Raw genomic sequence first — 24,820 nt, 5'->3', positions numbered from 1 at the left:
AAGAGATGATTATTTTTAACTTCCTGTTAGTTGGGTGTGGGGCAGTTGATGTGCAAATCAGCTAAGAGTTGGACTAGAATATTAAGCTTTACTGCAGATGAATAAACTTTAACATGCATTAACTTAGTTTAGAGGCCTGTAGAAGCTTGCCATCATCTTTTACTTGATGTAAGGGCTTGTGCTTTAGGCTGTTGTATATTGTGGCAGGTGGAGTCAAGATGAAAAATACTGTGTCCTTGGCATTAACTTAGTTTAGAGGCGTGTAGAAGCTTGCTGTGGTCCTTTACTTGATATAATTTCTTCTGCTTCAGGCTGTTGTATATTGTGGCAGGTGGAGTCAGGATGAAAAAATACTGAGTCCTTGGTCTTGGTAATGCCTCAGGGAGCAGAATGCACATCACCTGCAAATCTGCTGCTAGTAATGACATTTGAATATTTTCTCTCACCTGCATATTGATAATTTTAAGCCTCTGAATTTATTAGCAATGCATATGTAGCACTTTTTAAAATCAAAGCCAAGAAGAAGAAAAGGAACAGAGAGTGTAGTACAGTTTACATACCTGTATTTTATATTTGTTTAGTAAAATATTTAGAGCAATTTGACTTTATTTATAAGGATAGTCTTAGCACTGAAACTGAAAAATAGCTGTACCACTGGTCCTTACTTATCAGATAATGCATTATGTTCCTTTTGTTGTTTCAATGCGTGTTATGCTGCTTTGTTGTTGAGAGATGTATTACACTGCTGGTACTGTCAGTCAATGCATTATGTTCCTTTTGTTGTTTCAATGCGTGTTATGCTGCATTTTTGTTTAGAGATGTATTACACTGCTGGTACTGTCAGTCAGTGCATTATGTTCCTGCTGTTGTTTCAATGCGTGTTATGCTGCTTTTTTGTTTAGAGATGTATTACACTGCTGGTACTGTCAGTCAATGCATTATGTTCCTTTTGTTGTTTCAATGCGTGTTATGCTGTTTTTGTTTAGAGATGTATTACACTGCTGGTACTGTCAGTCAATGCATTATGTTCCTGCTGTTGTTTCAATGCGTGTTATGCTGCTTTTTTGTTTAGAGATGTATTACACTGCTGGTACTGTCAGTCAATGCATTATGTTACTTTTGTTGTTTCAATGCGTGTTATGCTGCTTTTTTGTTTAGAGATGTATTACACTGCTGGTACTGTCAGTCAATGCATTATGTTCCTGCTGTTGTTTCAATGCGTGTTATGCTGCTTTTTTGTTTAGAGATGTATTACACTGCTGGTACTGTCAGTCAATGCATTATGTTCCTTTTGTTGTTTCAATGTGTGTTATGCTGCTTTTTTGTTTAGAGATGTATTACACTGCTGGTACTGTCAGTCAATGCATTATGTTCCTTTTGTTGTTTCAATGCGTGTTATGCTGTTTTTTTGTTTAGAGATGTATTACACTGCTGGTACTGTCAGTCAATGCATTATGTTCCTGCTGTTGTTTCAATGCATGTTATGCTGCTTTTTTGTTTAGAGATGTATTACACTGCTGGTACTGTCCGTCAATGCATTATGTTCCTGCTGTTGTTTCAATGCGTTTTATGCTGCTTTTTTGTTTAGAGATGTATTACACTGCTGGTACTGTCAGTCAATGCATTATGTTCCTGCTGTTGCCTGTCCAGATCCTGACCCCTCTTTTTTAAACAAACTGTCCATCAGAGAGTCTAGTTACTTCTTAACCCAGAATCCTTACAGTTCTGCAGGCCCTCATTCACTTTAGCTGCATACTAGAGGTTTTCCTGGACCCTCCTCCCTAAAATGTTGGACGGATAGCTGATATTTTACATTTCAAGAAAACTCTGCGTATCCATTTATTAAATGAAAACAAATGCAAAGGCTTCAGAGACACTAGATAACACTATTTTGCAACTGAGACACTCCTGCTAATATACCCTGCTGGTTTGTGTATGCTTGCTGTTCTATGATTCCCATGGTGTTACATATACTGATTATTATGTACTTAACTTTAATTTACTGACATTGCTTACTATTACAGTCACTGCCCTGACTTTTATGACACTGTCCACGTACTTACTACCTGCAATATCTGTGAGTTTACTGTGTGGACACTGTCAATCTTTTATGGTTTTTGCTCCTGTATCTATGCTTCATTTTAATATAATTGTTTATTTGTTATCATTTGCATAACTGTGTTGCCTTTATGATCAGTATTTTGGATGAAAATGGTCTTTTGGACCTGCCCACCTACCTGGTTAACAAATGAAACAAATGAAATTAACAAATATATAAATAAGTGCATTGTGTTCCTGTTTCTACCCGAATATACATCATTCTCTATTTGTTGCCTGCAGATATATTGCACTCTTTTTATTGACAGGAGATACTTTTTTCCTGCTATTGTCTAATAGGCATTATGCCACTTTTCTTGTCTGGAAATGTATTATAGTCCTTATCACATGTATGAGATCTGAAATTGTAGGCCCTGAAGATCCCCCCCCCCAAAAAAAACTCAAACCCAAACAAAAATCAGTGAATTTCAAAAGTTGCTGTTATATTAGTAAAGTGTTTTTTGCCGAGGAGCTGCATTACTGCATCCCAAAATGGGAAGCTACATCCCAAATAACCCAGTTATGTACACATACTAATTCCAAGATCACTCTACCTTGGAGTGGGGTGAAACCTTTGTGGTACATCACCTTTGGACTTAACCAGCAAATCTGCACTTGTAGTTACACTGTTGATGGGTCACCATTTGGTCCTCAGAATTTAAACAGGCATTGTGTTTTGCAGGTACCACACAAGTGTGTTACTTCTCTGTCAATGCATTTTGATCCTGTTCTTACCAAGTAACATTATATTTGTGTTGTTGTCTACTTCTCTTGCTGTCATCATGTTCCTGTCACTGACTAGAGGTTCATAATGCATTTGCTGTTGCACAGCAGTGCATTACGGTCCTGTTGTTCTCACTGTCTGAACATATATTATCTTGCTGGCATTGCCAGAATATACATTTTGTTCCTGGACAGAGCTAATTATGTTTCATACATTATGGACCTGTTATTATCTGGAGGTGTTGTCTGTTTCTGTCGTTCACATTGTTGTCTGATGGTGCATTATTACCCAGTAGTTTCCTGGAGATGCATTACAGTCCTACTGTTGTCAGTAGACATTGCATGTTTCTGTCACTACTAGCAGATGCATGATGTTCTCTTTCAGGTCTGGCAGTATATTATTTCCTGATTGTCCATGGAAATGCATTATGGCCATGCTGGAGATATATTATGTTTCTGCCATTTCCAGGAGATGCATTGCACTCCTGTTGTTTGACAGTGCAATATGATGTGGTTGCTTGGTGGAAATATATTATGCTTCCTTATTCCATTGCAATGCATTATGTGTCACCTGGCAAAAGTCAAGTCAAAAGTCAAAGAAAACTTTATTGTCATTCAGAACCACACAGCAGCTAAACGAAATTAGAATGCTTCGTTCTCAATGCGGGAAACAGTTGCACATATAGACAGAGAAAAATTAATAAAAATAAGTAGCATGGTAGTGCATTATGTTCCTAAACCTGTCATCTATCATCAAATATGTAAAAAAATAAACTTTAACCCACTCACATTCATCTCATCCCTCAAAGAATGTAACTGGCATGCTCTAAAGTATCTCAGTCTAGATGACGCAGTTGAATTTTTTAATACTACCTTCCTGAACATCCTTAATTACCATGCCCCCATAAGATTTTCCAGAACCAAAGCACAACCCTCCCCATGGCTACAGAAAACCACTAAGTCAGAAATGAAAAACAGGGATAAAGCCTGGGAGCACTGGTGCAAAACCAAAACCCCTGCAGCTAGACAGAAATTCCTAGAACTATGCAATAGAGTCAAAAAGCTAATAAAACGGGACAAATTCCAATACTACCAGTCTGCCCTAGACTCCTCACAACACAGCCCCAAACAATTCTGGTCCTCCATAAACTCCATCCTCCACCCAGGTAAAGTCAGTACCCCTCCTCCTAACATCCCTCACTCCTCAGAAAATATTGCTACCTAATTCAACACACACTTCACCCAAACCATACTATCACTAGCTAAACAACACAACCCCCTCCCCTCCAACCCACACCTTCAACTAGTAATCTCTCCACTGCCTTCTCTTTTTCTCCTGTACCAACCTCCAACATAAAAAAACTCTTAACTAAACTTAAACCCACCAAATTAGAAGCAGACAACCTCCCAAGTGAATACCTACAAATTGCAGCTGATGCTCTGGCCTACCCAGTGTCCATCTTGATTAACCGATCTCTGTCAGAAAGTTACATTCCCACATTGTGGAAAGTCTCACATATAATTCCCCTCCACAAAGGCGGACCCTCTGCAGAACTAACCAGTTACCGCCCCATAGCTATTCTCTCTCCACTCTCCAAAATACTAGAGAGATGCATACACTCTCAGGTCTCACACTACCTCCTTACTAACAACCTCCTTTCCAGTACTCAGCATGGTTTCCGACCAAACCATAGCACCACCACTGCCTTACTCTCCTTTACTAACACTATCCTTCAACATAAAAACAATGGCTATCTCTCCTCTGCTACTTTCCTAGACCTATCTAAAGCATTTGACATGGTCCCACACAAACAACTTATCTCTGTCCTCAATAACCTATCCTTCTCACAATCAGTCACCAACTGGTTTCAGAGTTACCTGTCTGACCGCCAACAATCCGTTGTATGGCAGAATGATATATCTCCCCAACTACCTGTCTCCATAGGGGTTCCCAAGGATCCATCCTTGGACCCCTACTTTTCTCTGTTTACACCAATAATCTAGCCTCTGCCACCAAACATGGCACACTCATCCAATACGCAGATGACTCAACCATCATCTGCTCAGCCCAGTCCCTACCCAAACTGCAAAAGTCACACAGGAAGCCTTTTCCTCTGTTGAAACATGGTTATCCGATGCCCAATTAATACTCAACCCAAACAAAACTAAACTACTCATCTTCCAACCCACCAAACATACTCAAAACAACTCTCACTTTAACATCACAGCAAAAGACAACACCACTATATACCCAACTGAACACACCAAATTGCTAGGAGTGGAAATAGACAATAAACTAAAATTGACATTCACATATCCATGACCATAAAAAAAGTCCACAAAAAACTAGGAGCATTATACAGAAATAAACAATTTCTCACCAAAGCAGCAGAGATTTCAATAGCAAATTCCCACCTTATCTCCACCCTACTTTATGCCTCTCCAGTATATACCAACCTAAGGCAATGTGATCTAAACAAGCTAGAGACCTGCTACAACAAAATCGCCAAATTCGCCACAGGGGCATCCTACAGTAGTCACCACTGTCTCTCACTTGCTGAACTGGGCTGGCTTGAACTCCCTCACCTCCTTCAGTGGTATCAACTCTCACTCGCCCACAAACTAGTAAACCATCCACTAAATGTCCCATCCCTCCAGAATCTACTCCAACCCTATCGCACCACCAGACCACTAAGATCCAGCAACAAAAATCACTTGCAGATCACTAAAGCCAATAACTCTGCTGGTGAAGCACTATTCTCTTGCGCCATAGCCAAATTATGGAACTCACTCCCACCCACAATTACCTCCATACCATCATGCACCAACTTCAAAACTTTATTAAAAGCACACCTAAAAACATGCTGGCTATGCCCTTGCAACTCCCACTCTAATATCATCCACCCCATCCAGCTACTACCTTTCTTTCACCTCCACTAACTACCTTGATGATAGCAAGCTCAGATGCTCATAAGCCTAGTACTTATTATACAGCAGGAACTTCTCATTGTTACATTTGTTAATGCCTGTTATGTACTTCACAGATAAAGATTCCAGTTGTCTACTGATGTACTATGCTCTTCATCTGTAAATATGTTGTAAGTAATTTCTATGTTAAATTGTTAATCACTATGTAATCCAATGTAACTACTGTCTGTTTATTTTACTGTGGAGCTTTTCTCCCTGGGCCTCCGCTGAAAATGGACCCACGTCCAGTCGGACACTCCCGGTCAACAAATTAAAATAAATAAAAATAATAAATAAATTTTGTTGTTCTGACAAGGACTTTTGTTCCATGTTTTTATTGAGATACATTTTGCTGACAGTTTTGCCAATAGATCTGTTATGTTCCCGTTTCTGCACGGGGATATGTCCTGCTCCTTTTGTTGACTACTAACACATTATATTCTTGTTGTGGCATGGCACTGCATTGTGTTCCTGTTGTTGACTTGAAATGCATTTTGCTTCTGTTTTTTATCTGAAGATATATTATGCTCCTTCTTTTCTTTGACTATACATTACATTATTGTTGCCTGGAGATGTATTATATATTTTTTGTTATATAACAGTGAATTCTGTTCCCACAGTCGTTCTGTCATTTGGAGATGCATTATGGTCCTGCTGACACCAGCTCTCACAGTATGCTCCTGTTATTGTCTTATTGTACAAAGTCACAAAGTCAAATTTTCTGCTAGATTATGTTCTTGTTGTTGATATTCCTGTCATTGCCTGTTGATGCAGTATGTTTCACTTGCTGCATGTAGATGTGGACATTAGAATTGTTTGTTTTTCTGCAATGCACTCGTATGCTTGTTTGTGGATGAATTTTATACTTACTTGCTGGCTGGCGATGCATTCGTTCCTGTCACTACATGGTGCTGCAATTTATTCCTGGTGTTGCCTGAAGATGCATTGCACTCCTATTACTTACCAGGGATGCATTAATTCCTGCTAGTGTCTGGTGGTGTAGCATGTTCCTATTGTTTCCTAGAAGCCTACAAATGCATTATGTTCCCATTGCTGACTGCAGGTGCACTTCCTAATGAGATCTTTGTTATTACTTAACAGTGGTGATTGCAGCAGAAATGGCTGGAGCAGCTATGTATGAATTGGTACGTGTCGGACATTCTGAACTGGTTGGGGAGATTATTCGGCTGGAGAATGACCTGGCAACCATTCAAGTCTATGAAGAGACCTGTATCCTTTACTAACATCTAACAGTTACAGTACAGCTTCTAATATGACTTATTTCCCATAAAAACAGTACCGAGCAATCTGTAACAAAGGATATCAGTTTTTCCACTATTTTCTCCGTATTATACAGACTGCAACATTCAGACTGAGTGTTTCCTTTTAATGTCCCTTATGTGGTGTGTACTGCAACATTTCCTGGTAGTGAGTAATTGTAGATATAATGTTTTTGGTGTTCAACCCTCTGCAGGAGTAATCCCCTAACCTCCCCTGCATTACATTGTTTTTAGCATTTCAGTGGAGGCACAGCTCTCCCCTGGTAGGTCCTGAAATTGTAGCCTGTAGAAATAAATGGGCGATATTCTGTGATTTCTGCAGAATGACAGGGACTATATAGCCTTGTTCCCTGATAAGTCCTGCATGGTATCATTAGGAAGGAGCCTAGGTGATACATACCTGTGATTATCTACGTCCAGTTATACGATGGTTAGTACTGCTACATCACAGCACTTGGTTTGAAATTGGGATGCTGTTCCCCTTTGGATGATATTTGAGAAAAATACTTTTCCACGATTTCATCTACTTGAAACAGTTCTGAGTATGTGAAGTTAGTGCTTCCCTTAATCGCTTATAGACGTGTTAGTTTCTTAGATGAGGAAGTAGTGTTTGTCTCATTGTCTTACTTACAATCTTCTACCATGACATGGACTGTGAGCTTCTCTTTTGGCTTTCTATATGTAAAGCAACAGTCTTGCCTACATATACAGTCTCTTTTTCTCTGGATTTTTTGCATGCAATAGTCTTCAGCTCTGACTGCAACTGTTTATTGTCTCCTGCATCCTAATCAACTGGGTTGTGTAAGTCACTTGTACCACTACTGGCTGGGTTCCAGAAGTGATTCAGCAGTAAGAAGTCTGGCCAGGAGAGGAAAATTGTTTGTGACCCACTCACTACCTTTTGGAGAGTTTCCCTTGTCTCATTGCATCAACATACCCAAGGGACACTGAAGTCATTGTTTTCATGGTTGATAAGTATATAGACGGAGGCCTAGACATCAGAATAAGATCTCAGATAAGTGTAGAGCAGGAATATCTAATTACAGCTGCATCCATTGCCTTTACCTTCAGTACTATAGTCATATCTGAAGGGACCAGGCTGAAGGTTTGTGGTCATCAAGGCACTTGGGTTCCACTTAAGTGTATGAAACTGTGCGCTAACCTAATTATTTAGTGTTATTTTGCAGTATATCAAGCCATTCGTAAATATATCCAGGAAATGTATTTTATAGTCTGAGCAAATAGTGGTACAAAATCAATCTCATTTACAAGTTCCAATGATGTTAACTTTTATAAACTAGTTACCAGATTTGGTAGTGAGAGATGAGAAGGTAAGGTCTAGTGAGAAGCATGTTAGCATAAAAGTAACATAAGTGGCCTTATAATGCAGACAGGCAGACAGTATCATTTACTAAATGACATGAAATTAAGTTAAGGTAAATGTTCTTTAAGGAATTTCCATGCATAATAAAATGCCTTAAAGTATGCCCCAGCTGTTCCTTTTGAAGAGAAATGTAATTGCACACAAGCTGTTGTATTCAGTAATAGGAATGACAAGGTTAGTAACATGAATAATATATCAAAGTAACAAAGATGCCTTCAGCTTTTCATTTATTATTGGTACATTGTATCCTTTTCAATCTCAGATTACCTGCTTAATCCATGTCAAGATCTTGGAGAGCCACTGTCTATCCTGGAGTGGGTACAAGACACAGAAATGAATCCTGGATGGAGTAACAGTCAGAAAAAGTTACATTTATTCTCTATAACAGTTCTCAAATCCTTAATAATATGACCCAATCCTCTTTGTGGTTATCAGACTTATATTTATTGCACATTAGTGCAACAGTTATCATTGCTGCCTCACAGCCCTAGGTTATCTATTTTGGGTCTTGGTTGGGCTGATTTCTGTATAGAGTCTACATGCCCTCTTTGTGTCCTGGTGGGCTTTCTCCAAGTACTTGTTTACCTCTACCTCCCAAAGACATATAGTAGGCAAACTGGTGATCCCCTAAACTGCCCATAGATGTGAAAAAGTGTGTGTGTGTGTGTGTGTGTGTGTGTGTGTGTGTGTGTGTGTGTGTGTGTGTGTGTGTGTGTGTGTGTGTGTGTGTGTGTGTGTGTGTGTGTGTGTGTGTGTGTGTGCACATATGCATGCTCCCCACACATACATGTAGTCATGAGTGTGTGAATGTGTGTGTGTGTGTGCACATATACATGCTTCCACACATACATGTAGTCATGAGTGTGTGTGTGTGTGTGTGTGTGTGTGTGTGTGTGTGTGTGTGTGTGTGTGTGTGTGTGTGTGTGTGTGTGTGTGTGTGTGTGTGTGTGTGTGTGTGTGAGTGTGTGTGCGTATGCGCACATATGCATGCTCCCACATGTACATGTAGTCATGAGTGTGTGTGTGTGTGTGTGTGTGTGTGTGTGTGTGTGTGTGTGTGTGTGTGTGTGTGTGCGCATGTGTGTATCTGACCAGTGAGTGCTGGGATAACCTCCAGCTCTCCCACACCCATGAATTGGATTAAACAATTAATTAGACAGTGAATGGATAACTGATTTAATTTTAATAAAAGTAACAAGGCGACCACATTCATGATGGCGTGTTTTTTAGACCGGGTCTAACATTAGGCATACAATGTAGATGTATTTTCAATAATTCTCCCTGCAGCCCAAATAGTACTACAATCGTATCAGAAATCTTCCTTTTTTTAATTTCTCCAAATAATTAAGGTTCCTAATACTATTTATTTGTTTATACATTCATTTGCATTTTGTTGACCAATATGGTAGCCAGTACAACGAGCACAGCAGCTGTGAGCATCCATATAACTGCAAGACAAGATAAAAGCAGGGAAGTAATCAGATGCAAAAACAATACATGCATAGTTATAACATGTAGATGTTTTCTTCTGTGAGCAATGAAACCGTAATAGTTCTATGGTTTCAATGAGTGGTTACACAAAGGTAGAGGGTAGAAAAAGAAGGCTTGTGAAAGGCTAAAAAGGATTTATGATTAGTAGAGGTAGGAGTTCACACAGTAACAATGAGCAATATGGAGGCAAAGAGATAAGAAGTTGGCTGCTACAAGTGACACAATAAGGTTAAATTGTGACAGAGTAATGACGAAAGCTCATGTCATAAGTTTATATTGACAGGTGATAAAGACAGAGGGAGAGAGGAAGAAGGGAATATCTTGACAACAATGGACCCCATTCCTATGTCAGGGTACAATTAAAGTTTATGAAGTTAGTATTATTTCCGTTTTTGATATTTGCCAACAGTGCTTTTCTCAGCATCTGTAATACACCCAGAATTGCTTCATTTTGCAGTTCATATGGCATTAACAGTATTAGCAACATATTTAAGCATGCTTGAAATTGTTTTTATTAACTTATGCTGCTATTAATGTTGGAACTAGCTTGTTGTCTTTAATTCACATTGCTCTAGTTTCTCTATTTTCTGCATGCATAGCCTTGTATTTTTTAACTTTATGCCTCTCAGTATGCAGGGAACTTTAATCACTACTTGTAGCTATTTTAATGATTAATACTTTCCGCTACAATATCTGTTTTTGTTTTTCTTCTTTCTAGATTGTTCTATTGCATAGTCTCATGTGATCAGTACTTACTCATTTTTACTAATCCTTTGTGGTTAATGTTTCCAGTGAGTCTAAACTACTTTTAAATTGTATTGTTTGCCCAATCCCCAGTGTGACAGTTCTGATACATTGTTGTGCCTCTCAGTCATGAGTATATCACAACCATATATATGAGGGTGGCCTAATGGTTAAGGTGTTTACCTTACAAACCCAAGGTGCAGGGTTTGAATCTCACAAGGGATAAATGGCTAAGCTTAAAATAGCTCACAAGGGCAGTTAGCTTAGTACTAACCTATGAACATATATATACATATTACATGTGTGTGTGTGTGTATATATATATATATATATATGGGTCCCCTTCAGATGGTCAAACTTTTAAAAGCTCGACTTTCATATGACCAAGACCATATGATCAAACTTTTAAAAGTTCGCATGGTCTGACTGTGGATCTCCATAGAGCACAGAATAGGAAGATTTCCCTTTACTGCAATATAGTGCGATCTCGGAGTTGGTATATTTAAATAGTGGGGAGTGTGGGGCGTGCAGGGGGGGGGGGGCTTGCCTCCTGGTAGCACTGTTTAGTTTTTTTTTTTGTTTATTTATTTTTTTCACATTTTCGAACATTCAAATCTTCGATCATATGGTCTCGGCCATATGAAAGTCGAACATTTGGATGTGAAGTGGACCCATGCACACATACATACACATACATATTTTGGCACATTCTGCTGCCATCTATCTTTTATCTACTTTTGGTTTGATTCCCATGCCCAATCTTTTCTGAAATATTTCTGATACTTTGAGCAAAGCTGTCATCTGCCAGGTGCCATCTGACTTATTTTCTTGATGGTTTAAAAATGTCACTGTTATTATGTGGTCCCACGCTTGCAAACCTATACATATAGTCAGTTTCAAGGAGGCTCATACCTTATTCAAACCAAGCCATATATAATCATGCCATGCACTCTTTTTTTATATATCACTGGATAAACATGAAGTAGTTTTCTAATTTTTCTGTCCAACTGACCCAACTGATCCAACACTTTGTAGGGCCATTAAATTATTCAATAGTTATCAGGTAGGAAAGGAAGAACAAGATAATTTATGGCTTGAAATGTATTCCTTGATATCGGTGCACTTTTCAATAATAGTATTACTCTTCTAAAATGCTCCTTACTGAGCTTTGCTCTCATTTACACATACTGTACTGATGATCCTTCATATATTCCCCGGTATTTATAAAGTCGCTCTTGATGTTGTATATCACATTCCTCTCTCACGCTGCTATTTTCCACAAAAAGCAGACAAGATGTCATTGGGCAAGATTGTTTTCTGAAAGTCAAGGTATAACCACAGCCTGAGCCTAGTCCGTTAAGTAAACACTTTAATGAGTTGAGGGCAAAGGAAAACAGTAGCAGTGAGAAAGAATCATTTTGGAATATCCTTTAGATTTATATCCCTGGGATAGTAAACATTTGCCTGTTATAATGCTTAGTTATACGGTGGTTTGCCACTATTTCATAGTGACTCATGTAATGTATCAGTATTGGGTGTACTTTATACACCTGTAAGTGGTTGAAGTTGAGAAGAGCGAACATTAATATGAGTGAACGTTTTTTACTATTGCAAAAAAAATGCTCATATAAATGAACATTCTCTTTAATGGAGTTTTTGCCAGCAGCCTTTTGAATGAAACTTAATTGTAGTGGGGTAAATGAATTTGCTCTTACCCTGCTGTTGTGTGATTTTTGGAGTTGTATATATAATTAGCAGGTGGTGTGGGGGTGCAAGGGGTTTGCCTTTGTAAAAAAAAAAAAAAAATAGTTTTAGTGTCTCCCATTTACAATAATTTTAGATTTGCTTTGAAGTGATCGCTCTTTTTATGTTGTCTTTTGAGCATTCAGTGTTTCATAATGCATTCCTGTAAGCGTTTCATAATCCTTCAATGTGGATACTGTCAAATGTGTTTTTGTTTTGTACTCTATCCATGCCATACCTAGGTTCTAACCCTTTTTAAAGCTCCGTATTTGTTAGTAGCATGAAATACTAAAATATAAGTTTCAGACTACACTCCTGTATTTTAGACATGACTTCTGAGCAAGCAAGCCCGAGACATTGTGCTGCAGCTGTGTGTGACAGGTTAGGCTAAAAAGACACAACTTTACTTTGCCTATTATTATAATATACAGCTTAACTAGGAGGAAATAGCTGAACTCTGGATGTAAAAAAGTTACATTCTGTACAAAAGACAATGTCTGAAAAGTGTAATCCAACAGAGTGCCATTGAACCTGTAACCTTAGATTTAACAAGTACTGTGTAAGTTACTGCACATCAGATCATGAAAAACTTGCTCAGAGTTTGAGAACATCCTGAAGTGTAGCAATCTGAACAGTCAGTAAACAATAATTGCATAATGCTGCTGTCAGTTTGTGAATATAAATTATAATTGGAAAAAAATATTCCAGAAGGTGCCACATAAGCTGGCCAGTGCTTTGTTTCATGTACATAAGTTAGTCTTTGTAGTCTGCCATGACAGATTTGCATTTTGTGTAGTCTCATTCTGGACTTAATAAATTATTACCACAACATGATTTTATGTCCCATTGAATTTTCTTTGAGATGGACAGTAGTCACTCATTTAAACTGTTATGTCTTTGTTTAATTATAGATTATTTGTTTTTCCATATTTCTTTCATTACCTTTCAGTTCTATTGCCATGACTGAATTTTCTTTTTAACTGACAATAAACCCTCTACATCAGTTCCAATATATATTTATAACTACCTATGTATATATTTATTTATTTATTGGCATTTATTTACCGGGAAAGTCCAACTGAGCAGTGCCCTTTTTCAGCACAGGCCTGGGGAGACAAACTCCATTCTACAGGCATCATGGACATCATTTACATTGTTTCATCATTTACAGTCACTTTCATTCAGGAGCAACAGTTTCATTGTTTAGATTTACTTGACATCAGTTACATAATTTACAAACAGTTTTGATTAAAAATAACAGTTATGTTGGTTGTATATGAATAAACTTTTTTTAAATACAGAATGGAATGCACCCATTTCTAATCATCAATATGATTAGATTGTCAGGTTTTATGTAAGAATATTTGTTACTATAATGACTTGTTCAAAATCTAGGGCATGGAAAGATAAGATAAAGAGTTAGCACAGCCCAAAGAAAGGAAGGAGAGGAGGAAGCCCAAGGAAGATAAAGGAGATGGGATGATAGAGGAGGGTATAATTGTGATAATAGTACATTACAGTACATTAAGTTTTGTGCAGTAGAGGGTTATGACACAAATTCATATAGCTATATTAGTACTACTTTAACCAGGGGTGTTGCAGGTGCAGAGCTATTTATCTATTGTGTCTTGCTTCAGATGGCATTTAAAGTCTTACAGTTTTCAGATTTTCTTATGTGGAGTGGGTCATGGGATAGTATTCCAGCTGTTAGCAATGCAGTATGAATTCAGGGAGTATCCTGCATTGCCGTTGGGTTTAGTTATGGAGAGTAATGATTTGTTACTGGAGTGTAGAGGTCTCTTAGTGTAAGGCTGAATGATGAACTAATGAGATGGGAATTTTTCAGGGCTGAGCAGTAGTTTGAAGGCTGTAATTAATTGAGAGTAGACTAGTAGGCATAATGGTTAAGGCCTTTGTCACCGATGCACAAAGTGCAAGGTTTGAGCCTGACCTCCAGCCAATTCCTTTTTGGAGTTTGGGTCCTTCCCACCTCTGAAAAACATGCTGAGTGTTTCCATCTTAAACTCACAAATAAATGGAGCTGTGGGCAGCAGCATAGACTCTACATGGTGCCTTATAGGGGGAAGAGTTGTATAGACCAACCATTTTGGCATCTTCTGTGGTGCGCAGTATAGACAAAATAGGAGAGCATAGATCACAGACTGCACTCCATGGCAGGGCTAGCCACTGCATGGTATAAATATGGTTGTGGGTGATTTGGTCATGATGACTTATGTCACCACATGGGCATGGGTGTTTGCTGGTGATAAGTGGGTTGAGGACCTGGCTTACTCTGACCTACGTCAGGGCCCATGCTAATGTTGGGCCCCTACTGACCAGTGTGTTTGCCCACCATAAAGCCCAGCAGACCCAGGCCAATAAACTACTGTCTGGCCAGTGTCCAGTTACCCAGCCTGGGTTACCTGAGATACCTCTGTTGAGCGAGAGCTGGATGTAAAACCAATCAACCTGCCAAACATGAACTAAGAATTGCTGCTACACTATATAGGTTCACTGACAGGACAGAATTTTTAAGTGAATGACATGATGATATGGAGGAGGCTGGACATCCTTTGTATTCAAGAGACAAGATGGAAGGGCAATGCAGCAAAGCCACTTGGCTTGGGATCTAGAGTCTACTACTCAGGAGGTGGACAGGCTAAAAGTTGTGTGTGAATTGTGATGAGAGAGAGGCTTCAGAAGGCAGTGAGGGATGTCATCAGAATTAGTGGCAGACTCATGGCAATCAGACTCCAGCGTAATGACAGAGCAGTATTCATAATCTCAGTCCTACAGCAGAGTTGTGATAGTGAGGAAAAGAGTGCATTCATACAGCAGTTGCAGGACCCACTAGATAAAACAGGACAACAGGAATTAGTGTTGATAATGCATGACTTGAACACACATATCGGAGCAACAGAACAGGATATAAGGACTGCCTGGGTCCACATGGGTGGGGTAACAGGAATAAAGAAGGAGAGGCCATTTTAGGCTTTTGTCTGGCAAATGACTTGATAGCAACCACACATGGTTCAGCAAGAGAGACAGTCACAAGGTCACATACAAGAATGGCCAACATGCAGCTGAGGTTGAGTTCTGACTGGTAAGGAAAGGGCAGGGGGTAGAATCAGTGATTGCAAAGTCATCCCCAGTGAAAGTCAGCCCACAGCATAAACCACTGGTTGCCACAATCAACTGCAAGCAATGGTCAGAGAGGGCTCTAAGGTTAACAGAGACCAAGCTGAAGACCTGGAAGTTGACTGGAGAGAAAACACAGCAGTTCAAGGAATTACTCAGGGCTCTAGCATTCCAAGAAGAGGAGGAAATAGGTGGAGTGGAAGACAAATGGCAATGCCTTAAAACAGCATGTGTGAAGACTACAGAGCAGATATGTGGCTGAGTCAGGTATAGGTTCATAGGTTCATAGGTTGATACTAGGCTATCGGCCCTAGGGCTTATACAAGCTTAGCCATAACAATTCCCTGGCTATTTCTTCCCACACTATTTACTTCCCTGGACCCCTGTATGGAAATAAAGTACATAAGGAAAGCTGGCGGTGGAATGCAGAAGTCCAGGAGTTCATCAAAACAAAGAAAGAGTACAGGAAAAAGTTGGAGATAGAAAAGATGGACCAAGCTAGGAAGGAATATTGGTTGGCTAACAAAGAAGTTAAAAAAGGAGTTACAAAGAACAGGGCATCAGAAGCACTCTACCTGCTTCTGGAATATGGCTCAGGAGGTGGCACAAAAAACTATATAAGGTTGCAAGACAAAGACAGAAAATAAAGGAGATAGAGACCCTTCATAAGGGATGCCATCAGCAACCTGCTCACCAGACCACAGGACATCAAGGCAGATGGAAGGAATACTTCCAACTGAATGAAGAAAACCCCTCAGAAGCTGTACTACCCCAGATATGTCTACAATGAGAGAAGAAGAGGAACCCACCCTACAAGAATTAAGAATGGCACTTAGAAAAATGAAGTCAGGGGAAAGCAGCAGGCTCAGATGAGGTCACAGCAGATGTGATAAAGATGCTGGGTGAGATAGGAGAAATGGTGGGGCTACTCATATCAGTGTGGAGAGAAAGGCATATCCCAGATGACTGGAGAATAAGCATACTTATGCCAGTGTGTACAAGAACAAAGGGACATCAACAACTATTGCCAGTACAGAGGTATCAAACTCCTGTCATATTGCACGAAAGTTCTGGAGAGGGTGATTGACAAGTGGACACACAGAACAGTAAAAGGTAAGATGGGAGATAAGCAGTTCTGATTCAGATCAGGATACAGCACAACTGACCCGATGTTTGCAGTGAGACTGATAGTTGAGAAGAAGCTGGAGATGAGGAAAGAATCCAACTGGGCATTCCTAGACTTGGAAAAAGCATATGACAAGGTCTCAAGAATGCTTATTTGGGCAGTACTGCAGTGGTTCAAAGTCCCAGAAACATTGGTAGAATTAGTGCAGGCTATGTACAAGGATCCAGTGACTCAAGTACAAACAGTATTCAGTCTCACAGAGGGCTTCCCAGTGGGAGTGGGTGTGCACCAGGGTTCAGCTCTGAGCCCACTGCTGTTCATAATGGTGATGGACTACATTAGCAAACAGGTCAGAGGGGACAAATCAACAAAGTTGCTGTATGCAGACAATATGACATTACAGGCAGACTGTGAGCAAGAGCTTCAGCAAAGGATAGGGTAGTGGAATACAAAACTGAAGGCAGATGGGGGGATGCTAAGTAACAGCTAAGACAGTGGTAATGGCAGCAAACTGGGGAAATAAGAAGAAGCTGAGAATTGAGGTAGAAGAGAAGATAGTGGAACAGGTTAATAGCTTGAAGTATCAGTGAGGGGTGGTTAATGAGAAGAGAAGTCTGAATGAAGAAGTCAAAGCTAGAATTAGAGGGGTTGCAGCCAACTGGCACAGAGTGTTAGGTGTAGTGTATGACAGAAGAATGCCAAAGAAGCCGAAAAGTAAAGCATATAAAAAAGTGATGTGACCAGTACTACTGTATGATACAGAAACCTTGGCAGTAAAGGTAGAGCAGATGGGAAAGCTAGAGATGATGGAAATTAAGTGGTTGAGAAGGGTGGTGGGATGAACATTGTGGAACATACGAAGAAATGAGGACATAAGAGCAGAAGCGAAAGTAGATCAAATTGCAGAATAGATCAAAGAGAACAGATTGCAGTGGTTTGGGCACATGCAGAAAACAGAAGACAATCTGGTGAAGAAGATTTGAGACAGACAGGAAGAAGGTAAGAGGAAATGAGGGCTTCCAGCAAAGAGGTGGATGGATTGTTTGAGCGAAGATCCATGACAGTCAGGCATGAGTGTTGAAGAAGGCAGGACTGTTGCATTGAATCGAAAGAGATGGTGTGAGTTATGACACCCCGACTCCATATAGAAAAATGGTAAAAAGGGGGTTGGTGATGATGATGATGATAATAGAGAATTATTTAGTTTGAACCAGCTTAGTTGCTTTAGCGCAAGGAAGTAATGTGATCTATATTGTTAGATGGTTGCGAAATTAGATACTTTATTGTAGTATGTTGTAGTTTGGCTGACAGAGAGGAGCTGAGATTAGGTAGGGGAGAAGAGGAAAGGCAATTAATAGGGTGGGGAGTAGAAAAGAAGTGGCTACGTATTGTCTAGCAGAGTCGGTGAGGTAGCATTTTACTCTATAAAGGCAGCCCAGCTTTTTGGTGTGTTTTCTTTATGGCTTGGTGAAGGTGAAGATCAAATTTCAGGTAGTTGTCTATAATCACACCTAATAGTTTGGTGTGGGATATCGGTTCTATATTGATCTTGTTGGATGACACTATATTAAAAGTTTTCTTTTGGGAGGAGAGAGACATTTGGGGGTAAACAGTATTAGTTTATTTTTTTTTTCTATTCAGGTGTTGTGAATTCTCAAGCCAAGATTTCTGAATGGGCGCGTGGAGCATGGGTACTATTCTAGCAGCAAATATTAGAATGGAGTAATTGGCATATTGTACTATGGTGGCTTCTCTGTCTCTGTGTTTAGGTTGTTGATAAATTAAGTTAAACTATAGTGGTCCCAGGAGGGAGCCTTGTGGGAGTCTAATGGATACAGGAAGGAAAGAGGAGAAATCATTGTGCCATTTCACTGCTTGGGACCTCTTAGTGAAAAAAAAACAAGAATTCACTTAAATAAGGAGGATGAGAGCCCATGGGAAGAGATTTAGTGAGAAATTGGGCTGAAGCTGGAAGACTTGAGCTTGTAGTGTGATTTATTGCATCTGTTAATCTTAGAAGGGCAATAGTTGTGCTATGACTGAGTCTGAAGCCACGCTGTGAGGGAGAGAAGATATTATGAAATGTAACATATGCATTAAGTTGAGAGTGAATACATCTTTCTGATTCTGGATGAGATAAGAGAATGGCGATTGGTATATAGTTTGTGAGATTGACTGATTAAACATCTTTATGGGAGGGGGGTGTTATATATGATTTTTTTTTCCATAAGGTGTGGACATATTTTTTGTAAGGAGTAGTTTATTAGAATCAAGACAGGATATGCAAGGCGATCTGTAGCAAGTTTGAAGTATTCATATTGAAGTTGGTCAGGTTGTTTTGTTAAGAGCACATAGACATTTTTAAATTGTAGATATTGACACTGGAGTAAGTGTGAAGATCTGTTGCTGCTTCAATGATTAGAGCTGGATGGCTGGAATTGTAGTAGTGTTGTATTGTAGGAGGAAGGCTACTCTATTTATAAAATGGGATAAACTGTGCAGCAATGCTTTGGAGTTATTGACTGGGGATGAGTTGGGTTGGCTTGATTTTCCAGGACTGAGCAATATATTTATTGATTTCCATATGTTTTTTATATATCATTTGAATGCAAGTTATTAGCCTGTATTTCTTAAAATGGCTTGTAGATTCACTTTTAAGGAAACGTAGTTTTTTCCTCTTGTTATGCATGTTGGTGTCAATTCAATATATATATATATATATATATATATATATATATATATATATATATATAAGCAATTTTCACTCAAGTCTAAATTATTGTGCAAATATGAAAAAAAACGTCCCAGTGTCCAACGACTTGTAAAACAAGAAAGCCACCCGAAAGTAGCAAAAACACACCAGGAACCTGGAAACTGTGCCAGAGACAACGTTCTTTAATTTTTACACAAAAAAAAGGTTGAGCGCTTTCTTCAGAATACAACTGACTTCATCAGGAGTGTTTCTTAACTTTACCACAATTTTTCTGGCTTTTATTTCATTTTATATCCTCTGTGTTAGCATTTCTTACTATTTATTTTGCATTTTCTGCCAATGCAGCATTTTATTATATTCAACAGGTTCTTCATAAATACTTCTGCAAAATGCATTGATTTCTTTCTTTTTTTTAGTTAGTATTAATATTTTTGGGTGGGGGGGTTCATCAATGAATTGTTTGTTTTACACTTTTCCTTCATATTTTTCTATATACCTTGTAAGTTTTTCTGCTAGTGCTGATATCTTTAGTATAGTCTTGAGAATTGTGTAAGATAAATCCTGATCAGTTTTGATGCTGGATGTTGCTTCTATCACATTTACTTTTCTAAGATTTTTTTCATACTCTATTCCCTTTCTCTTTTCTTCTCATAGTAAAACTTCTTGCCTTAGTTGCTTTATAGTTCATTCTGTTCAGTACTTCTATAGTGGCATTCTACTTTCTCCTTTAATTTTGTTTGTTGCTCTGCATATTTATGGTTGAACTTTATCAGTTACTAGTTTATCTGCACAGTAGTGTATTCTGTTTATTTCTGTTGCGTCACACAAACCCCTGTTAATAGTCTCGTTTACTGTGTCAGCTTTTGTCAGTCTTCTAACACAGTTTGTTTGTGTCATCTGTCTTAATAGGTCTTTCTTAGATTACTCTTTTCTTGACTGAAAGCATTCTTTTTGCTGTTTCCTTTTCTTTTCCCACTGTGCAGTCCTAACTGGACTTTGAAAAAAGTTCCTGTGGAAGGTTCTGACATTTTACTTTGTTGTATAGCTTTTCTAAAGCATCTTGCACTGTGTGTTGTTATAATTTTCTGAGGATTTATTGACTCATTATGTTGAGATATTGCCTGTACTAGAGCCACCACACTAAACGCGGCAATATTTAACATTAAGACTCACCATATGCATGAGTATTTCTAGTAATTTCTTCTAGCCCCTTTGTCCTACTCCTGCTGTTAGATGCACTATGGTGATTTTTAAGAGATGATTGATTAAAAAGACAGCATAACATACACTGGGGGGGGGAGACTTTTGCCCCCACACTCCCATAGTGGGACTGTTAAATAACTTACAATTATGTACAGCAGGGTGTACAGGGATGGCACACCCCTTGCATGATGTCAGTTATGCTTGCTCACTGCCTGTCGTTGTAGAGTACACAGATGTCAATTAATTATGCCCACCTATGGTCTGTTCAGCTAGGAGAAGGTGAGTCACAATATAAAGTTTCATAATAACCAAAATAACAAAGACCAAATCCAGCAAAATTCCACCACCAGCAAGATAGTCTAGGAATGAAAAATGCAGTCCAAGAAGAGCTTCCAGTAGTTTAATAAAACACAGCAAAATTGACAAGATTGAGCACTTTCATATAAAAATATACTTCATCAGAATCTGTTACTTTCTGTTACTGTTATTATTTTGCACAATATAAAGTTTCACCCAAAACCGATCACGTCTCATTTGGTGTACTACTTCAGTATCTATTTGTTACTGTTTCCTTTTCACTAAACCTGCTCCTTCTCAATATATACCACTTTTCTGTTATTCTTTTCATTTTAAAATTCAACATGCCCAATCTTCCAATTTTGGAACCTTCAGTGATCTCTGAGAACCACATGGACAGCACAAGATGGATGGCTGAAAAATATTAAAATACAATCTCAGAATAATCCCTGTAGATTTCCATTTGCTACCTTGAACCAATTAGAATGGGCTCTTCAAATAACCTTCTGACTATGTGGTATTGCTTGGGGTGCTAAGGTTAAAACTCAGGGTAGAAAAAAACTTAGCGAGGTGAAAAATGTGGCTAGAGAAATAATATAAAAAGAAATAAAAAGGTAAAGAATAATGGAGATACAGCTGAGGGGCACTCTGGATACGAATCAGCTGCTTGACTCGGAACTGCTGGTGGCAGAGGATAGGGGGACAGTAAGAGAATGCAGAGGTATAGCTGACTTGTCTAGTACCCAGAGACATTCCTTTATATGGTGCCCCTCAACATTATTGAGGACTAAATAAAAAAATAGGTCTGTGATCTGGTGGTTGGGGCCAACCAGTCAATCAGGCCCTGTATCTGCATCCTACCCCCATCCTTCCCCAGCAGTTAAAAAACAAAACTCTACAATCATGTACCTGGGGCTCCTGACCAATCATGTCCTATTTCAGCACCCTGCACCCACCCCTCCTTCCTTGGATTTGAGTTAAAAAAAAAAATAAGCAAACAATTTTTTTTTTTCATTTAGACTGTAGCAAACTGCATGCTGCAAATGTTACTAGCATTTGCTACAGTTTATACCATGAATGGAGTGCTACATGGCTTCAGTTTTAGTTAAAAAAAGAAATATATAAATACTTGTTTGTTTTAAACTGTAGCAATTTGCTCTCTGGAAATGTAACAATTAGTTGCTATAGTTTATGCTGTACATGGAGCTCTAAAGCACTCAGATTTTAGTTAAAACAAAAAGTAAATAGATCTACATCATTCATATTTTTAGTTTAAAAAAACAAACGTCTTTTTTTCTTTTAATCTATAGGAAACTGCTTGCTACAAACGTAGCAAGCAGTTGCTACAGTTTAGAGCACACAGAGTGCTATAGTGCTCAGATCTGACTCCAAACATAATACTGGCTTTAAAAAGCCAGTGTGCACTAAAGAGTGATTGGGATCAGATGGCAAATCATGCCACCTAACAGTGTGTGCCTGGGGCAGTTGCCCCTTTTCTCCTGATGGAGAAGGGGGAATTTCATGGTAGAATATTGGAATCATGGAAAGTAGAGTGGGTAGGAAAGGATGGGGGTGGGGGGCTGACGATGAAGAGCTGACAAGACCCCTGTTGGGAACAACCAAGGGGGAAGAAATGTAAAGGAGGGTGGACAAAGGCAGTGGTTGTTAGAGGAGTACAATTAAGTAGGAGAGTCCAGAATAAGACAAAAGAAGAAATTAGGATATACAGCCACAAGAAGAGAATGTGAAGAAAGATATAAATTGTAAGGACAAGTGCAGACATTGGAAAAAATGAAGAAGGAGATCCAGAACTAGAGATAGCTATTTTGAAACCATCACACCAAGGGGTGTAGGAGGGAAGAGTGCCAGGATGGATGGTCAGACAGATGAGAAGGGAAGGGTAGAGGGTAAAACAGATGGAAGAGTAGAGAGAGATTGTAGGAAGAGGACAGTGAGGAGATGTGATGAGGGTAAGGGTGACAGTGGTGTGGATAGGAGGATAGTGATGTGGTGTGGGATGTGAAGAAGATGAAAGCCTGTTTGGGGATACAGAAGAATGGTTTGGAGGCTGTAGACTTAGTTACCAAGGGGATTAAGGATCTTGGCAATGGAGAAATGAGAGCTAACAGATAACAGTTAAATTCATTGTAGGCCATAGACTTTGTGGTCACCAGGGTGGAGTTGTGGATGTATCCATCTCATAGTTTAAAAGCTACCTATCAGGTCATCGACAAGCAGTAAAATGGCAGAATGAACTATCCTCTCTTGTCTGTATCCCTAGGAGTCCCTCAGGGCTCCATAATTGGGTGTCTACTTTTCTCACTGTTTACCAGTCAGCTATCATCCTCACACCCAATGCCTCAGAAGTACAATATACTGATGATACCACCCTCATATGCACAGCCAACACACCACATGTCCTTCAATCCATCACCCAAAAATCCTTCTCACTAGCGGAAACCTGGTTTACTAACTCCCAGCTTATCCTAAATCCTAATAAAACAAAATTTCTTCTTTTCAGTCCTTGAAGATCCCCTCCTCCATATGACAGCTTCTCCATCATATCCAGTAACAAAACCTTGATCACCCCTACCTCCCACATCAAACAATTAGGTGTGGAAACAGATATCAACCTTAGATTTGACATTCACATATGGCAAACCATCAAGAAGGTGTATAAAAAACTTGGCCTCCTCTACCACAGCAAGCAATTTCTTACTAAACAAACCAAAGCCACTATAGCCAGGACACATCTGTTATCTATACTCCTCAATGCATCCCTGATACTAACCAACTTCTGCAAAACTGACCTAAACAAACTTGAATCTTGTTATAACAATGTTGCTAAATTTGCTACCGAGACCCCACATAGGACCCATCACTGCACAACTCTCAAAACAGCTTGACTGGCTTGAGCTACCACAGCAACTGAAACTTAATCAGCTGTCATTAGCACATAAGCTATATTACTGCCCAATGAAAACCCCAGCACTCCAGAATATAATGACTCCTTATTCCACAACACGAACTTTAAGATCTAGTACCCAAAACCAATTAGACATCATCAAACACAACAATGAGGCAGGGAAATCTCCCTTCAACTATTCCATTTTCAAAGCTTGGAATGCTTTACCTTGCAACCTAACCTCCATTAGCTCCTCCACTCAATTCAAAAAGCTCCTCAGAACACATTATATGAATAGCCGGCTATGATCCTGTGACTCCCCAGGGTAAATGATTACTGAACAACCTAATACTCATCTAGTCTAAATAGCTATGTAATCCATCTACCACACTGGGAAAGTATTCTCATCTGGGTGTGCTTGTTGTAAGGAATGCATATTTTTTAGTATGTACTGTGGGAAACTTAGTAGGAATATATACCACTATTATATTTACAGGCTATGAGCGAAATCTCATCTTTTTTTTATATGTTAGGCCATTACCAAGTATTAACTGACACACAAAACAATGTATTAATATTACTTCATTTTGCTCTATGTTATATTAGGCCATTTACTATGTATTACTAGATATCCATTGTGTAAATATTATTTGATTAATCCTTTTTGATTTTTGATTTGTTTATGTATTTTTTATGTATTTTTATGTTTTTTTTTTTTATCTGGAGCTTTTCTTCCCAGGCCTCCTCTGAAAAAGGACCTGTGCCCAGTCAGACTTTCCTGGTAAATAAATAAATAAATAAATAAATACATGTATGTTGTAGTACATGTAGGCATAAATAGCGTGTCAGAGGTGGCAAAAGAGGTGATAGCACACAGGGCCATGGAGGTTGAGAAGAGATGCCAGGACAGGCAGTCAAGCTATGTCAGCAGCCAGCACACAAATGGTGAAGATTATAGGGGTAATGGCTGACTGTAGCAGTGAACAAAGGAGATAAGGGAGGTAGGTAC

General features: G+C 39.0%; 1 protein-coding gene across 1 annotated transcript in view; it reads left to right on the top strand.

The window, feature by feature from the left end:
* LOC122816888 (V-type proton ATPase catalytic subunit A) overlaps positions 1-24,820 on the top strand; it is a 449,147-nt gene that overhangs the window by 56,145 nt on the left and 368,182 nt on the right. The window contains exon 3 of the mRNA XM_044089962.1: positions 6,889-7,017. Coding sequence (XP_043945897.1) covers positions 6,889-7,017 — 129 coding nt within the window. The remainder of the gene's footprint in view (positions 1-6,888; positions 7,018-24,820) is intronic.

This window comes from Protopterus annectens, chromosome 12.part0 (genome assembly GCF_019279795.1).
Source record: "Protopterus annectens isolate FY-2018-M chromosome 12.part0, PAN1.0, whole genome shotgun sequence".
Taxonomy (NCBI): Eukaryota; Metazoa; Chordata; order Ceratodontiformes; family Protopteridae; genus Protopterus; species Protopterus annectens.
This window is presented reverse-complemented; position numbering and strand designations above follow the sequence as displayed.